The sequence below is a fragment of the Polyodon spathula genome, chromosome 14, assembly GCF_017654505.1.
Source record: "Polyodon spathula isolate WHYD16114869_AA chromosome 14, ASM1765450v1, whole genome shotgun sequence".
Classification (NCBI taxonomy): Eukaryota; Metazoa; Chordata; class Actinopteri; order Acipenseriformes; family Polyodontidae; genus Polyodon; species Polyodon spathula.
Genome location: NC_054547.1, coordinates 11,907,706 through 11,932,375, shown reverse-complemented (window position 1 = coordinate 11,932,375; position 24,670 = coordinate 11,907,706). Strand labels below are relative to the sequence as shown.

Below are 24,670 nucleotides of genomic sequence, written 5' to 3'. Positions count from 1 at the left end.
ATAAACAATTCCTAAACTTGCGATCAACAAAGACTGTCAGAATTTGAAGCTTCTGAATGACACATATTATACCATGATAAAACCTTTTACTGAAACACTTACAGTAATTCAATATAAATGCAAAATAACAACATCTGGAAATGTCCCAGGCAGACCCTCCCAGGTGACACAAGGGTACGTTCTGGTGAGGCTCAATTCATTTTTAACAGGAGAGAACCGTTACATGAAACCATATATGTCCCTGCAATAAACTTAGAATACGAATGGTTTTTTGGTCTGGATAAATATCATTCCACTTTCGTTCAATTTATTGCAGGAATGTACCATTTCCTAAAACATTTCCCTCCAGATTAAAAAAAAAAAAGTAGATTGAATTGGCCCACAATCCAGGTTGTGTCCCTGCAGCCCAGTGTACTCTCAGGTGAGCTGGTGTCTCACAAAGGGCATCTTAATTCAAGTCACGCCTACTTCTGGGTCCCACAGAGCCTGTGTATCTCACACATCTGTCAATACTGTAGGTCCTCCAAGTATTTAATGTGAGATTACAGCCCTCTACTGGTGTATGGGTTAGATAGACCATTCTGCAGGGGATAGCACATCCACCAACTTTATCTGAGCAGAAAAAAAAAAAACATGACAGAACAAGCCCACCAGTTCCCAGAGCATCAGAGCTCTTTTCAAAGTGGCTGCTCTAGTGCACTGGGGTTTGAGATCTGTCCTGTAAATCACTGCAGGAAGTGGTACCTGTTTGACAACGTGGGCGATAATCCTTGCACTAGCAGTGCACTAGAGCAGACATTTTGAAAAGAGCTATGGAATACTGTAATGTTAAAAAGTTGTCAGGACGTTAACAATGAAAAGAAAAAGTACATGTACATTATTATACAGTTGTAGCAACACGTGGGTTCATAACAATATATTTTTTGGGACCCCACTGCTTACTCTTTAAGACCCATCTATAGAGCTGTAGAATTCCTGAGTTATTCTTATTAGCTCTTTTTGTTTGTTTGTTTGTTTTGTATTTTTCATGACTGTAAAATTTCAAGGCAGCTGGAAGAAATTCAGTGAAATAAAAGGCCAAGAAGAAATGTTCCCATACTGAGAGCAATCTAGGGAATAAAGTTTAGACTGCATGGTTTTCGTGTGTTTGACTTTACATTCATGAATAAACTGAAAACATATTTCTGTCTGAACTGTTATAACTGCCTGAGAGCTGCCAAAACTGAATGTTCTGATTTAATATGCACTGTTATGCTCAAAACTGCATGACTTACATTTTAATCAGAAAACACTTTGTGGATTTTCAGAATTTGGATTCACACTGGATTGTTGACCTATCTGTCCCCACTAGCACCTGATGCCAATTTAACTCAGATCTAGAGCATTAAACGCCACTTAGATTAATCTTGAAACAGATCGATTTAATATTAAACTTGTAATGACAGACAAAGCCCAGTTTTCGGCTTTCATTTTCCCTCATGCTGAAACCAATTAATGGCGCCAGGCTCTTACTATGGGAAAATCAGATTGGGACTTATTAATACCACCTTTGCAGTTCAAATTAAATAAATATCCAACTGCTTCAGGTTATGCCCCAATTAAAGATAATTGAAACAGTACTTACTAATGGTACATCTATTCTCTGCTGATTGTTTTTAACATTGTTTGTTGTTCAGGAGAAAATTCATTCTAAAACAACAAGTAATTATCCTACGAAATGTCCTCTGTGGGTAACTTTACTGCTCACATGCTAAAGTTTTACAAGGGCTTTGTGTAAAAATTACGTTTCATAGGCTATAAATGCATTTTCAGAGGGAACATTAAATTGATGTTGTAAGAAAGGGACATTATATTAGAGAGTTATATTGAATTTTAATTACTGGAGGCTGAGTTTTGTTTGCCTGTTTAAATATGCTTGCCTACCTTTCTTATCCATACTTTGGGCGTGCGTGCGTTCATAAGAAATGTGTTTGAAATCTTATGTGGTTAGCCCCTCAAAGTAGTAAAGAAAGTGACCATTTACCACTGTGGGAAACTGAAGCTTCAATCTTGTCACCCAAACTATATGCCTAAAAAAAGGATTTTTATTGATTTCTTAAGCAATGGAATTACAAATATCAATGCTTAAGTAGTCTATGGATTTACAGAACTGGCTTTCAAAAGGCATCCCAGAATGGGCTGGATGCTTAAAATCTTCCTGAAATGAAAGCTTTTGTGGGTACCATTTAAACTATCCCAGTACATAAACTACAAGGACCAATAATTATTGACAAACACCATAATTTGATTACAGATTACATTTTTAAATGTTGTTTTAATGTTAGTCCACATTTCAACAGTGGAAATAAACAAAACTTCCTACACAAAATCAACCACAAAAGTGCATGTTAAAAACATTATTTGAAGTAATGGAAACTATTGCTCAGTATTACCAACAACTGTGTGCCATCTTCCAAGAATAGCAGAATGGGTCAAAGAGTGAAACCAGTGTCTCCTGGCTCAAGTCACATCAGTAGTTTTAATGGTTAAGACATTGAGCACTGAAAGACACTGTCTGGTATAGGCAAGTCACAGTAAAGGAAACACCTTTAACCAATTTTAAGCCACTGACTAACTTGAATGCAAAGATCACACAAACATATAATTTCGTCATGGTAATATCTTTCCTCTACTTACCAGCAGATTAGAATTAATAACTTTAATACAAATTTCCCCTAGCGTGTGATTCGGTTTTGTTTTTTTTCTCTCCCTCAAACGTTACAGCAAGTGTTGGTATGTAGAGCGAATAAGCAAATCGACTTGTGCAGTCCCATCCTTCCCAGGCTCGCTCGACACATGGCCCAGATTACATATCTGTCTAATTCGAAACAGAATCAAACTCTGCTCTTGATTAAGAGTGAAGAGTTTCAATCTGTTCTGTACAGGGATGCTAAGGGGAATAAAAAAAATACTTGTTAGTGGTTTTTTTTTTCCTTTTTTTATTGTATTATAAAACACACATGAGCGAGCACAGAAAAACATTTTTCAATAGGTTTAGTCTTGAGAAATAAAGTGGAGGCCATCATTAGCGATTCTCACAGAGAACAAAAAGCTGCTTTAAAACACTGGTGAGACACAACCAGGATTTGCGTGCAGTGAAGCTCACTCCAGTCTTACTCTACTGCATGAACACAATGGACTGAGTTAGAGGGGCTAAATAACAGCAGACGATAACATGTACAGTATGCTAGGTAAATAATATACACCTCTGGCTCAACTGGTACAAGTAGACCACTATACAGATAAGTGACTGAATGCTTTTCTCTGGTGATGTAACCTTCATAGTAAATGTTATAACTTGACTAAGCCTACAGTAATGCAATCCATTGGAAAAACATGCATACATTTGAAACCTTCTTTAAAATTACTTGGAATACAATATGGATTAACAGCTGAAAACAAGTGCCCTTCAGTAGGAGAGGTGAACAAAAGTGGATAATAAGTCCACAGCCCTCAGCTTTAAGAATCATCATAACTGACTGCTGGTCACTTCTCTGATCCACAGAGCAACAGGTTAAATGAGTATAGTATGTTTTTCTGCAATGAACTAATTACACATGTGAACAATTAAACAGTGTGGGACTTTTTCTACCCCTTCTGTTTATAATAAAGGAGCACAGGATTTAATCTAATATCCTCCAGATGGTGGCGTTGCTGTTATTCTGACCTAGTCATCATTTGTAATGGCTCTGATCTGTATTCTGCTCACAAAGCTTTGCCATCCCTTAAAGGGTATATAAGGACCTTTTTATTTGAATGTGTTATGTGTTTCCATGTACTGCTACAACTGTTTACGTAAGGTGTGTGTATTGTTTTAATTTTTTACATTTTGACCACTTTTTTAAACATTTAAATTGCATTCCCTGCCTCAAGATGGCTTCCCATGTACCCACATGGATCTCTCATGACTGCATTTCCCATCATCCTCCTGCTCACATATGTAACTGAGATGGCTTTACCAGTGAGCAGGAGGATGATGGGAAATGTAGTTCTGAGAGGTCCATGCAGGTACATGGGAAGCCACCTTGAGGCAGGGAATGCAATTTAAAAGTTTAAAAAAGGGTTCAAAATGTGAAAAAAAATTAAAAAATTAAAACACACACCTTACGTAAACAGTTGTAGCAACACATGGGAACATGTCACACAATAAAATAAAAAGGTCCTTATGTACCCTTTAAATCACTCCAGCCATGCACAGTGCACAGGGGCCAAGGCCAAATATCTCCCCTTGCCTGCAATATTGGAAATGAGAGCAATTTAGACAAAATGTATTAAGTATCACTCCTATGTCAGGAAATAATAACCCACGAATCAAACTGAATTTGCATGAAATGGAAGAAAATGAAATATAATTCAATCCAGAGTCACTGTGTAGACACATGCTAATGGTTACCATTTAAAGAGATACAATCTCGAGTGTGTTTTATAAATGATACACCCAGCAACCAGGCATGTACAATTGGGTCGTGCCTGCCATCCAGACATGTAATATATATATATATATATATGTGTGTGTGTGTGTGTGTGTGTGTGTGTGTGTGTGTGTGTGTGTATGTATATATATATACATATACATATATATATATATATATATATATATATATATGTAGTATGTGTATATATATATATATATATATATATATATATATATATATATATATATATATATATATATTATATATATGGTTATGAATCCAATATATGTAGTTGGACTATGTTTTATCTTATGCCAGGAATACGTTCAACACCCAAGGTCAGTAATAAATGGATTAGATTCCTGATCTGGCGTTCAAACGACTGTCCCTATCAAATCATCCCCTTACCAAGCAGCAGCTAAAATAACAGCTTAGTGGCCAACAGTGCATGATATGAATCAGCCTTCCAGTATTTCTCAACTACTGTCAACTCTATAAAGCAACCTGCAGATACAGCTTTTGCTAGCTATTTGTATTATTACTTTTGTATTTGTATTTAATTTAACTGAATTAAAGCAACTGAATTAAATCTGGTATGCCATTGTATTCTTTCAACTGATTTTTTTATGTGAATACACAGAGAGAATATAAAGACACTCTTATGAAGCCCAAGAAAATAACATCTCCCAAAAGACTGATCAAATAGAAACCTTGACTCTGAACTCAAGCTGAATGGAAATATTTTTTTAAATGCTTCCTGTAGCATAAACATGGCATCAAAACAGGGTTTCCATTCAGGAGGAGATATTGGGGTGGGGCTCAGTTATTGATTCCTCCCAGATGTTCCAAACTGACTTCTATATTTTCTGGGAATCCTTAATTCAATTAGACTGTACACGACAGACCACAGACCAAACGTATAAATAGGATACAATGTCTGCAAGGCTCCGGACTTGACAAAAGTAACAACAACTGCCTAGCTTCCCCCAAGGGGTAAAAAGAGGCAATAAGCCTGCGCTTCTTGCTATACATGAGTCTATAGGAAACCTTCCCTAAATGAAATTCAGCATTCAATATTCCTCTTCCCATACAGAAAATTGGTCTAATGTCAAGGTGCTCAAAATAAATACTTTTGTAACAATATAATACAGGGTGTTCCATTTATTACATAGATGTGACTTCTCACAGGACATCTGATCTTTAAACTTACTTCTGTAGCGCATGCAGAAATCTTGGATCTGAACGTCAATTTAAGAGAAAAAGGACAGTAGCTCTCTATATAGCACTAGTGCTTTATTTGAGGTGGTTGTACCTGTCTTTTACACAAAATGTATTACACTGGCTATGGTATACTCAAGTATACATTAGACCTGAAAAGTGAGATGAAGCCTTTAATTCAGGAAAGTGACTACACGCCTATTCAATGCTATGGATGTCCTTTTTTTTCATGTTCATCTGTTATGTTCTGTGTGTTTCCTTAAGATCTACTCCCTGTCAAGTACTAAATTAAAACCCTAAGTGAGCTCAGATTGTTTGTATTCTTACAGTACTTAGTGTCTTAATAGGACTCTTGATAGCTACATTGATATGCTCCAGCTATGCCATTTATTTATTTTTTAAGGTAAATCTGTATTCCCATTATAGGAACCACATGTTTGTATTATGAAAAAAAAGAAGAAAAAAGCATGATGGTTTGTTTTAAAAGAAGTTTGACTAGCTAAGTCATAATAAAATAAATCTGAATTATGGACACATTGATTCAAGTGTTCAGGGGTGCGCAATTTTTGAAAAAAAACTTGTTGTCCAAGGGACAAAATGCTAGAAAAATCTACTTGTCTTTCTTAAAAATCTACTTGCTTTTTAAAGGACTTGTGTATACCCTGTCAATTCTCTTTGCGTTTTGTAACATCTTTCTACCAAAATGCATGCAATATTTACAGTAAGCTCCATCAGATATTATATACTTATTTTTTACAACATTTTACAGCTGTTTTTCCTCCTCTAACTTCTTGTCCCATGGTGGCTAACTGGAACTCTGCTGCTGCAGAGTGATCCTGGTTTCATACCCTGATGCCTTTTTTTTTTTTGAAGGGGTGGGTCGGACAACATTCTTTCTCTGCACTACTCTAATAAAATAAATACATACTAGAAAAATAAACACATACATTAATTAATACATAAACACAAATATTTAACATAAACACACATATTAACAAAGTTAACTTAAAATAATTTTATACATTACACAACGCAATTTATTCTAATCCACTAATGCCTATAGCGACTCTGGTGTTTTTTGCTTTTGTAATTTAGGTTGCTGCATTTAAATGTAACATCCATGCATTAAGAAAGCAGCATCACTTATTTGTTAATTTACAAAAAACGTAAATAATACCATAACTATAAAAGATTAGTCTGTGCGTTGCCAGCCATTTCTTGGTTTCTTTGTAACCAATTGAAGAGCAGTTTTTCCCACAGCTAGCCAATCACAAGTGACAAGGATGTGACATAAACACTTTTTAAAAAATGTTTGTGTGCAAGTGCTAGATTTCCGCCATTCCGTTTCTTGAAATTTGCGTGGCTCTCTACAATTACACGCAAGTGTCTTTCTAGCAACAGAACGGACATAGGAAAAGTAAATAAATAAAAGCTACTTCTGCTAAGGGCAAATTATAACAGCAAAACTTGTCTGTCACACACACGGGCGTCGCACGATACGAATTGCACACCTGTGCGTGTGGATTATAGATTCAAACCACAGTGCTGTCAACGTATTCTTTTTGGATATAACAGACACTGCTGTCTCTTCCTAATGCTGGGATTAGAGCCGACCCCATGCGTGTATTTTACCATTTAGTCTTTTTTTATCATTTTTCGCTGCTTTTTTAAAATTTATTTATTTATTTATTTATTTATTTTTAATACGTCTAAATTTGTAGAACTATAAACTAATTATTCTGACATGAGCTACAGCCAAAGCAGAAATCATCACTCCTCAGGTTTCACTGACATGATAGTAACCTGTTTGCTTTCCCTTGTGAACTGGACTTGCCTGTTCATGCTTCTTTGCCTTACCAAAAACAAGAGCCAAATTTCAAAGAAAGTACAAAATAGATCTACATCAGGTAAAGCAGATCTGCAAAACAGGTGCATGTCACACCTCATTACTGCAGCAGTTGCTTGATCTGAGCATTCTGATTGGTACCCTTATTAGGTCTCGGCACATTTCATTACATTTATTCCTTCCAAAAACATAGAGCCTTGTTTCAGTTATAAATGAACGTGCCAAGTCAGACTTTTGAAACTGGCAACAGATATCTTGCAGCTTCAGAGAGATTATTGCACCAAGTTGCATTAAAGCAGCAACATAAACAATCTGGCATCTTTCCCAGAATATATTTATAGATGGCTGCAAGACAAAGAAACAGTCAACACAATTTAACCTTCTTGATTCAATGTACTGTACATGGCACATTGAAGAATTTACATGGGACAGCACATCTATACTGTACACCAAACAATACCTGCAACCTGGAAGTAAATTTAATACACACCACCTCCATAGTCGATGACAGATAAACAGCTGTGTAACAAGCTGCGTTAAAAGACCTTTGTTTAGATCTACGCAAACTCCTTTTTTTTTTGCATTGGCTATAAATACAATCATAATGAATTTACCAAAATGCAAACAAGAAAACCAGAACAACAACAGTGCCACTATTCAGAATGTAAATGTGCTAACAGAAGCTCTTGAAAGTAACTATGGCAACCACAGAGTTTCCATATGGACAGTTCATTTCTTCTTTCCCAGTTAAATTAGTTATGACGATTGAGTGAGATAACATGTCATTGATGGGCATCATAAGGTGTTCATTCTCTATCAAATTATCAATCATTTTGTCAGCTATTTGTGTTCCAGCATTACTCCCAAGCTGGAATCAGACTCATAACATGACCGTACAACATCTTACATTCAGGTACCCTACCCTCAAACAAGTACATTTATGAGCATGTGTTATAGACAAGCATATCCACAGAAGAATCTCCTACCTTCTCAAACTCCCTCAGGGTGTGTGTCTGGACTGGGGGGCCTGTCTCTGTCTCATCACTTAGAAAAGCTGTGAGTGCAAAAGCAAAACATAGAATTATATACGATATTAGATATTATATATTATATATTTGTTAATTGTTAGGTAACTCCCCTGTGGGTATATTTGCTGTTAAATTGAGAGCAATCTTACATTTACTTATTAAAAATGTTTAAAATTGATCATTAAGCAGGGTGCATGGACGTCAAAGCACCGCTGATCTTACCTGTCATGTGGCTCATAGTTCTTGAGCGCATGTCCCGGTCCTCTGTATAATCCCTGCAATCAAGTAAGATGGTGAGACTTCAGGGCCATTACAAAATAGACACAGAAAACAACAGTGCACTTCATGGGATCTGCCTCTAGTAAAGAAACAAAGTACATGTGACACTGAGGAAAAACTAAAGCTGCCACCTGTTTCATTCAAGGAGGTGCTAAATTCACATCCCCCTCTTTCTAATACTAATTTTCCAAGTAATACAACCCTAAAGCAATAAAACAAACTGCAACCAACACCTGTTATCCTGGTCATTATCTTGCCTTCATCGCCAGCATCAATCTTTCCAATGATATGAGAATCTAAACAACTGGATTGAAAAAGCAAGGGGAAATCAGACTTCTCCCACCATCAACTATAACTGGATGAGTGAAAAAGATTGAAGACCCCCCCCCCCCCCCACAAACACACACACACAGATAATTGATTTATGTGAAGTAGCTGCAGAAAATACAAATGTGCTCTCTCACAACAAACAGTATTATCTTTAACACACTCATTTTATACCTTATCTATATAGACCTTCTTGCTATTGCTCAACTTTGATATTAAGTCGTCACCTGAGGAATTATAACATGTTTTCATTTGTTCAAAATGTTTGTTTTTTTTTACATTTCTGAATAACGAAAAACAGCATTTGGAAAAAGATCATTTCTGTTTTGCTTTGTGGCATGTGACAGAGCATGAAAAGATTATTTATAACCTTCTGCTGCAAATAATATCGGCAGTGTACCGATTTGGATGAAAAGGGGAGGATGCATGTGCATAACAGGTAAAATAAGGGTTTGGTTTATGATAAAGAGCAAAGAAAGCTTTACCCTGGAAGGAATTATGTTCTAGAGCGCAAACTGATCATGACTGTGGGACTCGGCAGCTCTGTTTAAATCTTGCCATGTTACCACAGTGGCAAAACTGTAAAAACCAGAAGGACAGAGCAACAACAAATGCAAGGCTTACAAAAGCAGCCAAACTGAAAAAGAGTTTCATCCCTCTGCTCACACTTCAGTCTCTTTGGACCACATGTCTCTCCCAGTTCAACTCTCATGAATGATTTGATTAGAATTTAGTAATTTGAGAGGCTTCAGCCAAGTCTCGGGTTACAGTTATATTAGATTAGCTCCATTAGCAGATCAGCACAAACCCACACTTCTCCCTGGGGGCAGGCACAGCTGTGAGCAGCGTACATCTGCAAAGTGTGAATGAATCCCAGTGGCTTTTAAGCCAAAGGCTGCGGGACGGCCTTTGTTATCAGGCCTTCTGCCGCATCACAGGGGTGCCGTTTTGTTTCCGAGGTCCCATCAAACTGTAACATAACAATTACCTGCAGCCAGGCAGCAAAATGCCTCTGGGGCTAAGCTAGCTGCATTGTACACCAGCAGTGTATCTCCTAAAGAGCTCTACCTGCTGGCATGCCTACCTCTAACAGGATCTCAAAATGAATACAGCCACAGCTCTAACCCTCCAAGAAATCAACTGGAAAGCTTGTCTTTACTGACAGTTGTGTTGATTTGGAACCCACATTTTTTTTTTTTTAACAACTGCAAAGAAAGAAATAACCAATCATTTATGAGCTTAGCTGTTATATACCTAAGCTTAAACATAAGCAATATCAGTGCAAGAAAAGAAGCCTGTCAAGGCTCAGACAGTATCAGCATGTCTAATCGTTTCTTAATAACCCGATGTTTCAGCTCTAGGACCTCAAACGTTATCACTGTGGCACATTGAGCAGCATATTGATTTACTCTCTGACAAGTAAAAAAGTGCTCCCTAAATTCTGCGTGGGATGTTTGTCATTAATTTTCATTTGTTCCCGCTGGTTCTATCCTTTTGATTTAAGGCAGTAACTCAGGGTGTCATTACCAAGTCCACTCTGTACAGTTCAACTACTGTAAACTCCACCTTAAAAAGATTCAGGTTGTGCATTTGATATCATGGGAGCGTCTGCTTGTTTTCGCTTGCACTATCTTATCTTTTTCTTTTAATGTCTATGTTTGCATGTTTAGTACAGCTGTACATTCCCTGCGTTCCTTTCACAAAAACAAATGAAAATGCAGCCTTATTGCTATAGTTTTTGCTGCTTTTATACAAAAGATAACTCCATCAGTCTTGGAAATTGTGACAAAATAAAAACAACAATTTGATATTAATTTTAAGCTTATATATATATATATATATATATATATATATATATATATATATATATATATATATATATATATGTACAGCTCTGGAAAAAATTAAGAGACCACTGCAAAATTATCAGTTTCTCTGGTTTTACTATTTATAGGTATGTGTTTGGATAAAATGAACATCTTTGTTTTATTCTATAAACTACTGACAACATTTCTCCCAAATTCCAAATAAAAATATTGTCATTTAGAGCATTTATTTGCAGAAAATGACAACTGGTCAAAATAACAAAAAAGATGCAGTGTTGTCAGACCTCAAATAATGCAAAGAAAATAAGTTCAGATTCATTTTTAAACAACACAATACTAATGTTTTAACTTAGGAAGAGTTCAGAAATCAATATTTGGTGGAATAACCCTGATTTTCAAGCACAGCTTTCATGCGTCTGGGCATGCTCTCCACCAGTCTTTCACATTGATGTTGGGTGACTTTATGCCACTCCTGGAGCAAAAATTCAAGCAGCTTGGCTTTGTTTGATGGCTTGTGACCATCCATCTTCCTCTTGATCACATTCCAGAGGTTTTCAATGGGGTTCAGGTCTGGAAATTGTGCTGGCCATGACAGGGTCTTGATCTGGTGGTCCTCCATCCACACCTTGATTGACCTGGCTGTGTGGCATGGAGCATTGTCCTGCTGGAAAAACCAATCCTCAGAGTTGGGGAACATTGTCAGAGCAGAAGGAAGCAAATTTTCTTCCAGGACAACCTTGTACTTGGCTTGATTCATGCCAAAGCTGCCCGATTCCAGCCTTGCTGAAGCACCCAGATCATCACCGATCCTCCACCACGTTTCACAGTGGGTGCGAGACACTGTGGCTTGTAGGCCTCTCCAGGTCTCCATCTAACCATTAGATGACCAGGTGTTGGGCAAAGCTGAAAATTGGACTCATCTGGGGGTGCTTCAGCAAGGCTGGAATCGGGCAGATTTGTCTTTGTGAAGGACGCATGAATCAAGCCAAGTACAAGGTTGTCCTGGAAGTCCTTCTGCTCTGACAATGTTCCCCAACTCTGAGGATTGGTTTTATAAGCAGGACAATGCTCCATGCCACACAGCCAGGTCAATCAAGGTGTGGATGGAGGACCACCAGATCAAGACCCTGTCATGGCCAGTCCAATCTCCAGACCTGAACCCCATTGAAAACCTCTGGAATGTGATCAAGAGGAAGATGGATGGTCACAAGCCATCAAACAAAGCCAAGCTGCTTGAATTTTTGCGCCAGGAGTAGCATAAAGTCACCCAACATCAATGTGAAAGACTAGTGGAGAGCATGCCAAGACGCATGAAAGCTGTGCTTGAAAATCAGGGTTATTCCACCAAATATTGATTTCTGAACTCTTCCTAAGTTAAAACATCAGTATTGTGTTGTTTAAAAATGAATATGAACTTATTTTCTTTGCATTATTTGAGGTCTGACAACACTGCATCTTTTTAGTTATTTTGACCAGTTGTCATTTTCTGCAAATAAATGCTCTAAATGACAATATTTTTATTTGGAATTTGGGAGAAAAGTTGTCAGTAGTTTATAGAATAAAACAAAAATGTTCATTTTATCCAAACACATACCTGTAAATAGTAAAACCAGAGAAACTGATAATTTTGCAGTGGTCTCTTAATTTTTTCCAGAGCTGTACATATATATATATATAAAATAATAATATAATGTTTATCAGTGTAATAATAATAAAAGCTTTCCACAGAGCCGTGTCCCATTCAACATATTACTTTGTCTACTATATTTATAATTTATAATGTTGTTTTAAAAAGTAGGAAAGTTTGGCCAAGGAAAAGAAAGAATAGAAGTGGAGAAGCATGGCGATTACTGTAATTATTGGTATTATTAATTATTATGCTTGCCACTGAATACAAATACAACTAAACATCTGTGAGAAATATATTACTTTTTCTATTAGTGCACAGACCTTTTTTTAATTTAGGTAACAAAACATACGTACTTATTAATTAATTAAATTGCATTTATCATTATCAAGGTGTCCAGTCGCTCCCTGCTGTCACCAGACATCAAAGTAGAGTCGGAATGAATACGGACTTTTCCCACACGACTGTTGGCCCTTTAATTGAATCTATTTTTCTAATTACAAGATTCTGCACTTACCTTCCCCTGTACAAAAAGCCACTCATCGTGAAAGTCTCTTCTTCAATGGCTAAACCTTTGGCACATGCAGCCCATAGACAACTTCAGCTGATGAAGATTCAAGTTATTTTTTACTGTTAAATAAACTTTATGATATTACATCATTCCAAAAATCCTGAAGGCGATACCTTATATCAGGGGTTGTGTTTCTTTAAAAAAAATAAAAAATGAAAAGAAAAACAACAGCTGCTTTACGTGGCAGACTTGAGTTTAAAAGTAAGCACGCCGTGTCATTCCACAACCAGACCCGTGTAAAATAGATGGTGTGTACAGTGGGTAGTGAGAAGTGAATGGCAGGTCTGTTCAGGTGCTGCCTCGTGGCCCAATGAAACGATACTGTGTTAGTGCAGTGAATTCCAGTCAGGGCAAGAAGTAAATAAAGCATCTATTACAGTCTTTGGTGTGAGTACAAAATGAGCCGCCAAGGTAGAACACACCCAAATTCTGCTTTACTCATGTTGACAGGTTCAGACCTGCTGGCCTCATAGGCAAAACTTGGTTTAAACCAATCAGAAAGTGGCTCTGTAACTGCTTTGTACTAAAGTGAGAAACTGTAATGACACCTTTATGTCAACAACCAAAGCTGATATAGCCAAATGGTGACTAAAAGCATTCACACATTAAGACAAATGTACCTTTTCACAGTGCAACTCAATATATGGAGTATATTTTCTTACTGAAAATCATTGCATCCCAAAGCATGAAATATTTTCCAAATCCAGCCCCATCCTGTACTTGACTTACGATTTTCCAATAACAAAAAATAAGCAAATCCTGTTTAGCTTTTAAGGTTACACCACAACTTTTTAGAGTACTTTTATTCTGGGTTTTTTATTATTAAATTATTGAACCAATTAATTTGGCCAAGGCAGTAAAATTCTACCATTTATTTAATAATCTCAAATTTAACAACAACTCCCAGATAGTTTTGAGAATATAACGCCAATGTCAAACTACCATAACTAAAAGGCATGCCCGACTACACTGTAATATGATTTGCATACTGGATTTTTATCAGTAAGGCACAGCTGTTATTGGAACTGAGACTACATAAGACACATACATTATCACAAAGTAAGCAAACAAAACTGTGGCTTTTATTAGAAGCAGTTTTCAATTAATGCCTTCAGACTTCACAGAGAATTCCTGCTGGTTAGCGTTAGATATCATGCTGCTGTGACATTGTTTTACGCTGGGGGTTGAAAGATGATTGCAACTCTTTCACGTTGTGTCCCTGTCAATTAAATAAAATAAATTAAAGTTTTGTTTTCTTCTGAAAAAGTGTATTCATTTTGTCAACCCTTTCTTTTGGAACAAATTGCTAGACAAATCTCTTTTGGCAAAATAATAAAGCTGCACTAATGGAAGAAACATGTGGTGCTTCAAGGTGTCTTAATATCTTCTTGATTAATGAGGGCAATTTTGCTTGGCTTCTTTTTCAGTCCCAAACCTGGGTGTTACAGTTCTCTTTCTTGCATTTGTAAACCTATGAATAATAACTTAAACCCTTTTTCATAAATTGAATTCAGTGGTTGGTAATTAATGGAATTTTTTTCTAGACTGGGCTTTCAAAAATATGGTTTGTGTTTAACACTGGTGTAGCAGTGATCCTGTAATTGCCTTGGCTGTTTTGGCTGAGCCCCACCTTGATCTCCCTGCTATGTTTGAGCAGCTCTTTGAACCCAGCTGTACTGAAGACCTTTGCTTTACTCTATTGGGTCCTAAAGAGCGCCTATTAAACAAATAGATGATTCCAAACACAGACCCTATCAAGAAATTCCACTTACCTGTGTTGTTTTCTTCCCAATGAAAATAACCCAGGAAAAGAATGTTGAAAGTAATAAAGGAAAATAGCTATTACGACTCACATTTAATATATAGCTGCAAAACTGCCCAAGGACCACCCTATGCCTCCCTGTGGTTTGGTCAAACTAGGAAAGGATGAACAGCATGGGCACTTTTAAAAAGGTGTTCAATTCCTCTGCTTACTAATAATGCCTCAACTTCACAGTGTTGTGAAAAATATAACAACTTGTACAGAAGCCCTAAGGAGCAGGAGAGAACATGACCACACAAGGGTTGGAGACACCGGTTTCAAGCTTTATCACCTAAAAAAATATTCATGATACCCGTCCTTCTCATGAAGGCCATCTGACTAAACTATTTTTCAAATACAAACTGAGAATTCAGAACTGACAATTGGGGTTACATTCTCTAAAGATTATAAAATGATGGCTCTGAAAGAGCTGAAAGCTGCAAGAAACTTGTGCCTGTTTTCCACTGTACAACCAAGCCGTGCCAGGGATGTACCGAGCCCTCACAGTGCGGTTATCAGGAGAGCCTGGGTTGTTTTTTTCACTGCAGAGCCAGCCGTGCTACTGACGTCACATGTGTCAGCAGTTGTTATTAATTATTGTTATTAATTAACTATGTTTGCCAAAAGATGTCCAAACAAATTGTGTTCCAAAATGAACAGACCAACGGTACAGCTGCATCTTGTATTGCTATATTTTGTAAATATATTTAGGAATGTCTTTATAATCCACACATTTTACTGATTATACTGCCTTACTATAGTTCAGTTAGACCTGTTGAAGGTTTTAAAAATATGATTTGCAAAAGAGATCCCACGTAAGCATAGTGGTTGTTTTTTTTTTTGCGAGCGCAACAACAGCCGTAGTTGTAGGTATAGAATTTTGTTTGACTATATTTTTGTAAGTAAGTTTAGAACTGTTTTATTTTCCACATTTTTTTTTCTTACTATTAATATAACAAAGGTCAAGGATGAGACATTTGGTAGAACGTTTTGTTCCCTTTCAATTCGAAGATGACCGCCAAAACAATATTTTGGGATATGCCTGCTTGTCAGGTATTTTCTGAACATTTTGCACGGCTTAGTGCCCCTACAGGTTGTTAGTTACTACTGTTTTTTGGTTACTGCTCAAAGTAAAAAAATAAATAAATAAATACAACCTCACACTCCAGTTCACTGTCAAGAGTTTCTCTGCACTACTGCCTTTCAATTGAAATAACAATAATAACAACCTTGTGCTTCCTCCATTGATATCTGGCCATATTATTGAGTAGACAAGCATATTGTTCCACTCACCCATAAAGCAGTGAATAGGAACTCTTTTCTCCCTTTTCCCCGTCTGCAGGCTGTGCCACCCCACTGCAAGCTACACACTGCACCGGCCGCATGCTGCACATGGTTCAGACGCCATCTTAGCTCGACTCCATTGCAAACTTTGCTCTGCACTGGTTGTGTGACTGAACTGCAACTGTCTTTCAGCTACACTACACACCATTGCAAGCTACGCGCTGTTCCTGGTTGTGTGACTGCAAGCAGCCCAGACACAGACACACAGCCCAGTACCTTGGTGCTTTGCCCTCGGTACCCCAGCTTCGGTGCCCCAGTGTCTAGACCTCAACGCCTGCGGTACCCTCGGGACCTCAGTGCCTCAGAGCCTCTGTGTCTTGGTGCTCTGGCGCCCTCGTTGTACTAATGCCACAACGCCTCCGTGCCTCTGTGCCCTCTGTGTCTAAGTACTTCTCGACATCAGTCGCTTTATGCCTCGGTGCTCCATAGCCTCGGTGCTTCTGCATCCTAAGTGCCTGGAAAGCTAGACTCCTGTTCTCTCTCTACAACCACTCTGGGCCCTCTCATCACATCCTATGGTTTCTCATACTATTTCTATGCTGATGATGCTCAGCTCTTCCTCTCCTTCCCCCCTCTTATCCCACCATCCCTCCTGTATCTCTACCTGTCTGTCTGCTAACTCCTCCTGGATGCACTCACATCACCTCAAACTCAACCTCTTGAAATCTGACCTTTTCTTCCCCTCTTCATCTTCCCCCTCCTCAGATCTCTCTATCTCCATTCCTCTGGAATCTACCACACTCTCTCCCTCCTCCTCAGCCAAGAACCTTGGAGTAACCCTGGACCCCTGCCTCTCCTCGTAGCACATCTCCACTCTAGCACACACCTGCCGATTCTTCCTCAGCAACATTCGAAGAATCTGACCCTTCCTCACCAACTACTCCACGCAGCTCCTCGTCCAGGCCATGGTACTCTCCCACCTAGACTACTGCAACTCCTTCTTGGTCAGCCTCCCTGCGTCCACCACCCGTCTCCTCCAGCTCATACAGAACACCATTGCTTGCTTGGTGTTCTCTCTGCCTCGCTTATTCCACGCTACTCCCGTTCACTCCTCTGGCTCCCGATCACTGCTCGCATCCAGTTCAAGACTCTTGTACTCACCTACCGATGCCTTGACCAGATTGGACCCAGCTACCTCCAGACCCTCATCTCTCCCTATACCCCTACTTGACCTCTGTGATCTGCATGCACTAGAAGACTGGTTGTACCTCCTCTACACTCCTCTGCCTCCAGAGCCTGCTCCTTCTCCACCCTCGCCCCACAGTGATGGAACAACTTTCCTATGGATGTCCAGACTGCCCAGTCCCTGACCACCTCCCGCTGCCTCCTCAAGACACACCTCTTCCCACAACACCTGTAAAACTCAACTCTTCCCTTCTGGACAATATAGCACACTGCCTTTGGTACCTAATGCACTTTAACTTGTACTCAGCTGCTCCCTATTTTACTGTATTTAATCTTGCACTTCATCCAATCTGTAGTATTTTGTATTTCACTTGCACTCGTATCTAACCCTGATGTAACTATCAAAACTGTTATCTGCTCTTGAACTGCCCCTATATCAAATTGTGCTGTGTTTTGTATTTTATTAGGACTGAAGTAATTGTATTTTGTATCTTTCTCTTAATTGTACTGTAATTCTTGATATGCATTTTTTGTATACAACTGTAAGTTGCCCTGGGTAAGGGCATCTGCTAAGAAATTAATAATAATAATTTTCAGTTCTAAAGCACATTTGGCACAGTTATTCTGAGCTGGCGCTTCAAGCTGCCTGGTCTGAAACTTCAGCTGATCAGTACAGTAGTCTTAGCCATGAGTGTTTGTCTGGAATTGACTGTTATTATTAAGGGCATCTGATGATATACATGCCAGTATTTGAGTGGTCTAACTAAAAGAAAATTCACTGCTAAAGGTGCAATACCCCCAAAACAGCTGGGACTTGGTAGATTTAAATATGAATGTCCATGTTTGGTTTGGTAGTAACAGTGACTTGATGAGACATATTCTAGATTGTGTTCTATTTATATACAGTTCTGTGATTCCTTATTTCTGGTACTGTACTGTATATGGATTCCATCTGCATACATGCATGCGTGCATTTGGTAAATACATTAATAACTGAACTAACTGCAGAGCCAAGATAGATCCCTTTGGAAGCTTAGAAGTGATTGATAGGTTTTCTATGCAAAATGTTTAAGTTATCTCACTATGGAGTGCTTTCTTATTTTCTTAAACCCAAGTTGACCAAATTCATAAGAGACTGGGGTTAATTACAGCACTATAAACACTCCCCTCTGTACATGTCTGCCTCTGTAAAACACTCAGTCATGGCAGTATCTACATGAGGCAGCAACCATGGAGTACTGCAGTCTATTGTACTGGCTTTCCTTTTATAACCATTTAACACTCACTGAATCTCAAGGTAAAATCAAAGCAGATCCTTGCAGCCTGACATCTGCCAAGTCAAAAACAACATAATCAGTCCATTAATAAGGTAATAATCTCTCAAGTAGAGAACATCAGCACACTGCTGCAGATGGTGCTCCATGACGTTTACCACACAACATGTAAGAATATTGTACAGTTCCAATACAGGGTTTTTTTAGAAGTAAAATTGTGAATTGCAAAACAGGCCCAATAACAAGGCCCACCCAATAGCTGAACTGTCAATATGCACAGTAGGGTAGTAAAGCTGGCCTCGCAAATCTTCAACTTGTCCTAGTGATTCCAGCAGCTTTGCTGGTTTAATGAATCCCTTTACTTAACATTGTAAAATCAAACGACAGTGGTCTGCAGTTGTCCACATGATTAAATAAATGTAATTGCTATAAATTTTGTGTTGAAAACCAATTTATTATTTAACTCTCTTTTTGATCGCCACCTCACCAGCATTTGCTGGGCAGGGTGGTGTATAAACAGCTCATTTTGGAATGATACTTTCCCACCCAATCTCTATTCAATTAAAACAGTTTACAGAACTTAATAATCACTGGCGTTGCCTTCTCAATCCAGCAAGCACTGTTCTAGGCGCCAGTAAATTACTCAATGTATTTGGAGAGCTACTTTATGATAAGCACCCTATTAATAATTATAAACAGAGCTGTTCTCAGTAAAGCAAACAAACAAACAAACAAACAAACAAACAAATAAATAAATAAATAAATAAACAAATACAACCTAATATAATTCAGAATAGTCAGAAATTAAAGTATTTCATTATGGGTAATGTACACTTTAATTCTGAGGCGTCATTCATGTTTGTTAACATGGCTCATTCAAGCTGCAACTGTTGTTGATGTGTTCAGTCCGATCTGTGTTGACTTCCTTTCTGGATAGCAAAAAAAAAGTGCAGTCTACTGTAGTGTAAAAAGACAACTCACACCTCGACACTGTAACTAACTGAAAAGATGGTAGCAATTTTAGCACACGGGTACAATCATTGTACAGTAGATTCCAAATAGGATTTAACGCATGGATTAAGAATATAAACAGATTTTGCAACATCGGGTAGCCTTAGCTGTTATTTATTAATGTGTTGTCGTGCAGAGACCGGCCAAATAAATAAATAAATAAACAAATAAACAAACAAACAAACAAACAAACAAATAAATAATAAATAATAATAATAATAATAATAATAATAATAATAATAATAATAATAATAATAATAATAATAATAATAATGTCTACGTCTCACGAAACAAAAATGGCTAGGTATAGTAATTTACTGCATATTGTGTATTGTGCCTCACTCCCGCAGTATCGTTTAGAAACAGCATAAAATTAAATCTACTGGTAAACCTTTTTATTTTAAATGTTGTAAACTCAGCAGGCATTAGGGCCCTGAAGATGTCTGCCCTATTCAAAGGCATCCTTACTGAGAATATTCATGCACATAATTATTGCTGTTAGTGCATAGTAAAAACAGTGACACACGCACACACACATTGACACACGCGCACACACACACACACACACACGCACACACACACACACACACACACACACACACAAAAGCATTAATACAACAAATAATAATATCAATAAAAGATGGATGTACTGATCCAGGAATTCAAAAGAACATTTTCAAAACATACTTGCGCTGATAAATCTGAAGTCGAATGATGAAATAATCTTACCTTTCTGTCATTGCGCAGGACTGCTGTTGCGTGAAAGCCCGATCGATGTAAATAGAATTAAATACTGGGTAACCTTGGAGGATACCCCGATCCCTCGTATCATCCAGCCATTAATCCACTGATACGTTACTCTTGCAGAGAAAGCATTGTTTTGTTCCAACTGATAATTTCATTGACGAGGACGCATGATGCTGCCTGGTCTAGACTGGATGCGTAGCTCTCTTCATTGTTAAAGACCCCAGCCCCCTGTCTTAATTACGCATGCAGCCCCGTTTTCAATTCGCACGCGTCTGTCAGTTTTCAGGTTTGACCTATTGCCTCTGAAAATCACAGCAATCTCTTACGGCCCTGGATGTGCAGGGCTGCAGGACAGCTGCTCCTGTAGTCTATATAGCGGATATTTATAAAAGAGTATTATTTTGATGTGATGACGTCAATTCAAGTGCTAGAAAAGATCGATAGCCCAGAAAATAAATGCATCACTATCTCTCAGGCAAAGATCCATTTGTTAGCAACTTGAACCAAAACCCACAGATTCAAAACTTAAATCCACATAAAGCTTACTATCTCCCTCTTCGATTAACCAAGCAAATATTAGTGTAACGCAAAGATCTCTGCAGAATATAGAGGAATAAGTAGATTTAGCTTTGGTAGAGTGACACATCTGTTTTATGCAGTCATCAACGCTAATAGGATTCTTGCTTAAACCTATACTGCTTTTGCATGTTATCGCAGGGTTTGAGATCAACACATATAATGTAAACATTCATCTTATTAATATTATGTTAGTTTATAAGGGCAACTCTGGATAATAAGGATTGTTTTGTGTATTTTTCATGGAGGCTTGCCATTTAAACCCAGAACACAATGACGATGGTGTTAAATAACCTCAGTTAACAATTGAACTCAACTATACTAGACTATATTGGAATAGATGGCACCCAGTTGTATCAGTACTTGCATTATCTTGCATTTGGATTGAACTCCATATTCTGCTGTATTCTACTACTGCTCTTAATTATAACTGTATCTTGCACTTGATTTTACTCTTAAAGGTATCAGTGTTCACACTTTTTGTAATTGCTCTTATTTGAAATCATTCTTACCCCATTTATTATATTTACTATGTGCTCTTAATAGAATCTACTCTTACAATTGATGTCGCCACTCAACGATGTCTTCTCCATTGTGGTATTGGGATCCAAACAGCATCCATAGGATGCCTCTCGTCGCCTCATCATCGAATTCGCTCTTAAATGCAATTGGTTACTGAATTCTTTATTTTGCTCTTATTTGAATTTGATCTTATTTTCTACTGATTTTACTGTACTTTATAACTGCTCTTATCTGTAATGTGATATTGTGTAATGTGACATTTTGCAATGTGATACTTTGTAGTGTGATATTTTGTAGCAGTTGTAAGTCGCCCTGGTTAAGATAAATAAATAAATAATAATAACAGATAATATGTACCAGAGTAAAACAAGTTCAAACTCAATAAGAGACTAGAGACCCAGAATTATTATATAACTGTATCAGCAGTCTATTCTAGATGAGCAGCTTCATCGGTGCCCTCTGGGAATGTTAATGAATGGTTTTGCTTAAAGGATATGTTCACAGGTTTGTCATAAATTCGAGTTGCTGATGGTTCCTGGTGGTGACTCAAAAAGACAGATTATCAAGAGACATGCATTTAAAGAGGCAAAGTACTTCTGTAATTCACAAACATAGCATTGTAAAACACCTGTTAGAGGCACCTTTCCAAGAGACTGACAGTGTGTCTGATTTAGTGAAACAATAACACTGAAAAATGAAGGCTCAGTTCCAGTATTTGATCTGGAGCTTCCTTGTTGTGCTATACCACTGAGCTCCCTTGCTGGTCACTCCTCTATTGAACTGCTCTAGTGTTGTCTCCCTTCCTAACAATTTTAGGTTATTATCAACTGAGATAAAAGAGACAAACCATATAACTCAGGTTAGTATGGGGGTTGGAACATGTAATCCAAGAATTAGACTGCCCGCTTATCCCAAAGACAATGCGTTTATCAGAGCAATCGATTATGATGTCTCACTCAATTCAACAATCTGAAGAAAATAATATAAACAATAAATACATTAATCAAATAATAAACGAGCACAGTGTTCCTGTGCAGTCCTCCTTCTGTAACCTGTCATTCAGTGTATATCTAATTTTGACGTATTCACTCTGTTTTTACTGTTACCACAGGTAAAAATGACTTCTATCCTCCTGTGTCGCTGTCCTTTTGCTAAGTGTAAAATCTTGAAATAAGCTTTTTAACCTTTAATAGCTGGGAGTTTGTTTTTCTTGTTAAACTACGTTTAAAAGGATCAGGAGAGTCTTGTATTTATATGCATTTTTCAAGTTACAGAATTATAAAATGTGTATAGTGCGTCCTGAATCAGTATATCTGAATCGGTGCATGAGTCACATATATTAGTGAAGTTGATTAGATATTATATGAATTTATTAGGAAAGAGGGCGCATTAAGCAAAAGTAGAAAAATCAATCAATATACATTAGAAACTCCATACTGGAGTCACATTTCATAATGCTTTTGCTGCATATACTGCAGTTATAAGACATAATTTCCTGCCCAATACAATAATAATTTCCTGCCCAATGTCCAAGGTTTTCCAATCAGCAGTCAGCATACAGTGGTTCTTCAATCATAATCTACATGAAAATAATAGACCGTGTAGAGCAGGACTTCCCAGCCCTAGTCCTGAGGACATAAGGTTTTCATTCCAACTGAGCTCCCAATTACTTAACTAGACCCTTAATTGAACTTTTTTTTTTACTTGTTTTCAGCTCTTAAACAGTTGCAGATTTTAAGAGCTATAACATTGTATAAGTAATCTATGGTCTAAGGTGTAAATAAGCAAATTATTAGTTCAGTTAAGGGTCTAGTTAAGTAGCTGAGAGTTGGAATGAAAACCAAAAGACACATGGGGTCCCCAGGACCAGGGCTGGGAAGCCCTGGTGTAGAAGGTAGGTGAGAGCCGTTTGAGGCTCAGATAACAGATATCTGTAGTGCACTACACATGTCTAATACCATAATTGTCTTCACATTTGCAAACCAAAAGTTGGCAGCAAACAGTTTCTAAACCTGCATAGACTAACCCAATATAAGCCTTCGCATGCAGTCATGGTTACCCAGGATCACCACATTTTTTTTAAAGAAAGAAAGATTATTAGTTCTTAACTGGTATAGCTGGGTGACTCACAGGTCAAGCATTACATTGAAGAAGTCAGGTAATGTTTATAATGTTGTTTTTCTGAATTGAACATGCCTCATGCTTTCAGAGCACCACCTTGTGGTCAAGCCTAACATTGCCTCTGTAGGTACTGTTAAAACCACAGTCACGGTAGGGTTAAGAAACCAAGACCAGCAGGATGCAGATATAAATAAACGAACAGTTCAAATAGAACAGCAAAAATAAATAGAAACATATACCCATAAACCATCAGCTACCTAGACAGGTACCACTACTGTGTCAATCTATTTTCCATTGACAGATAGTTTTGGAAAATGGGTTTATAACAAAAATAAGTTTCACCAGAAAGGTTTTTTTTTTCTTCCTTACAATATATATATATATATATATATATATATATATATATATATATATATATATATATATATATATATATTTATTTATTAATTAAAAACATGCATAACCTATATCCCGAAGACTGCTTAGTTGCTGCAGCTTGTGTTTATGCACATGCAAAACATTAAAATTATAAAGCCTAAAGTGAAAAGCGGACATTTGGTCCATTAGACATCTCGGAAACTTTGCACAACTGTAATGGGGTACATGGCAAAAGGAATTTGTATACAGCGTAATTGTGATTCAAGCCTTATGTAACTTTTGTAACCTTTTTTTTTTTGTATTCAGGTGAAGGGGATACTTCTGTGAGACGGAAAGGGTTATGTCATGGGCTTTGTAACATAAATGGACATTTAAGAACAACACAGGTGTTAATGGTACAAAATCATGCTTCATTCTCATTGTGATTTGGTTCCAATCAAATCTGCTTGGGCATCCAGAGTTCAAACAAGTTTGTGAATTTAAGAGTGGAATGTACCCTCCCACCCCCATTTACAATAAACACATTACCTTTGATAAAATTAACCAATCAAACCCCCTTCATCGTCAGCTGCTTGTCCGCCTCTCTGCACTGTAT

The 24,670-nt window shown here is 37.6% G+C and overlaps 1 protein-coding gene across 2 annotated transcripts in view; it reads right to left on the bottom strand.

The window, feature by feature from the left end:
* Positions 1 to 20,627, bottom strand: part of LOC121326974 (myomegalin-like) — an 81,918-nt gene extending 61,291 nt beyond the window's left edge. Inside the window, exons 1-3 of one of the 2 annotated variants that reach the window (XM_041270679.1) lie at positions 20,461 to 20,627; positions 8,769 to 8,821; positions 8,505 to 8,572 (exon numbers count right to left, since the gene is read on the bottom strand). In XM_041270679.1, the coding sequence (XP_041126613.1) occupies positions 8,505 to 8,572; positions 8,769 to 8,821; positions 20,461 to 20,471 (132 nt within the window). In that variant the 5' untranslated portion in view covers positions 20,472 to 20,627. Of the gene's footprint in view, positions 1 to 8,504; positions 8,573 to 8,768; positions 8,822 to 13,122; positions 13,405 to 20,460 lie in introns of those variants that run through there. The other variant, XM_041270678.1, reaches the window with a different exon arrangement.
* Between the last annotated feature and the right edge of the window lie 4,043 nt (positions 20,628 to 24,670).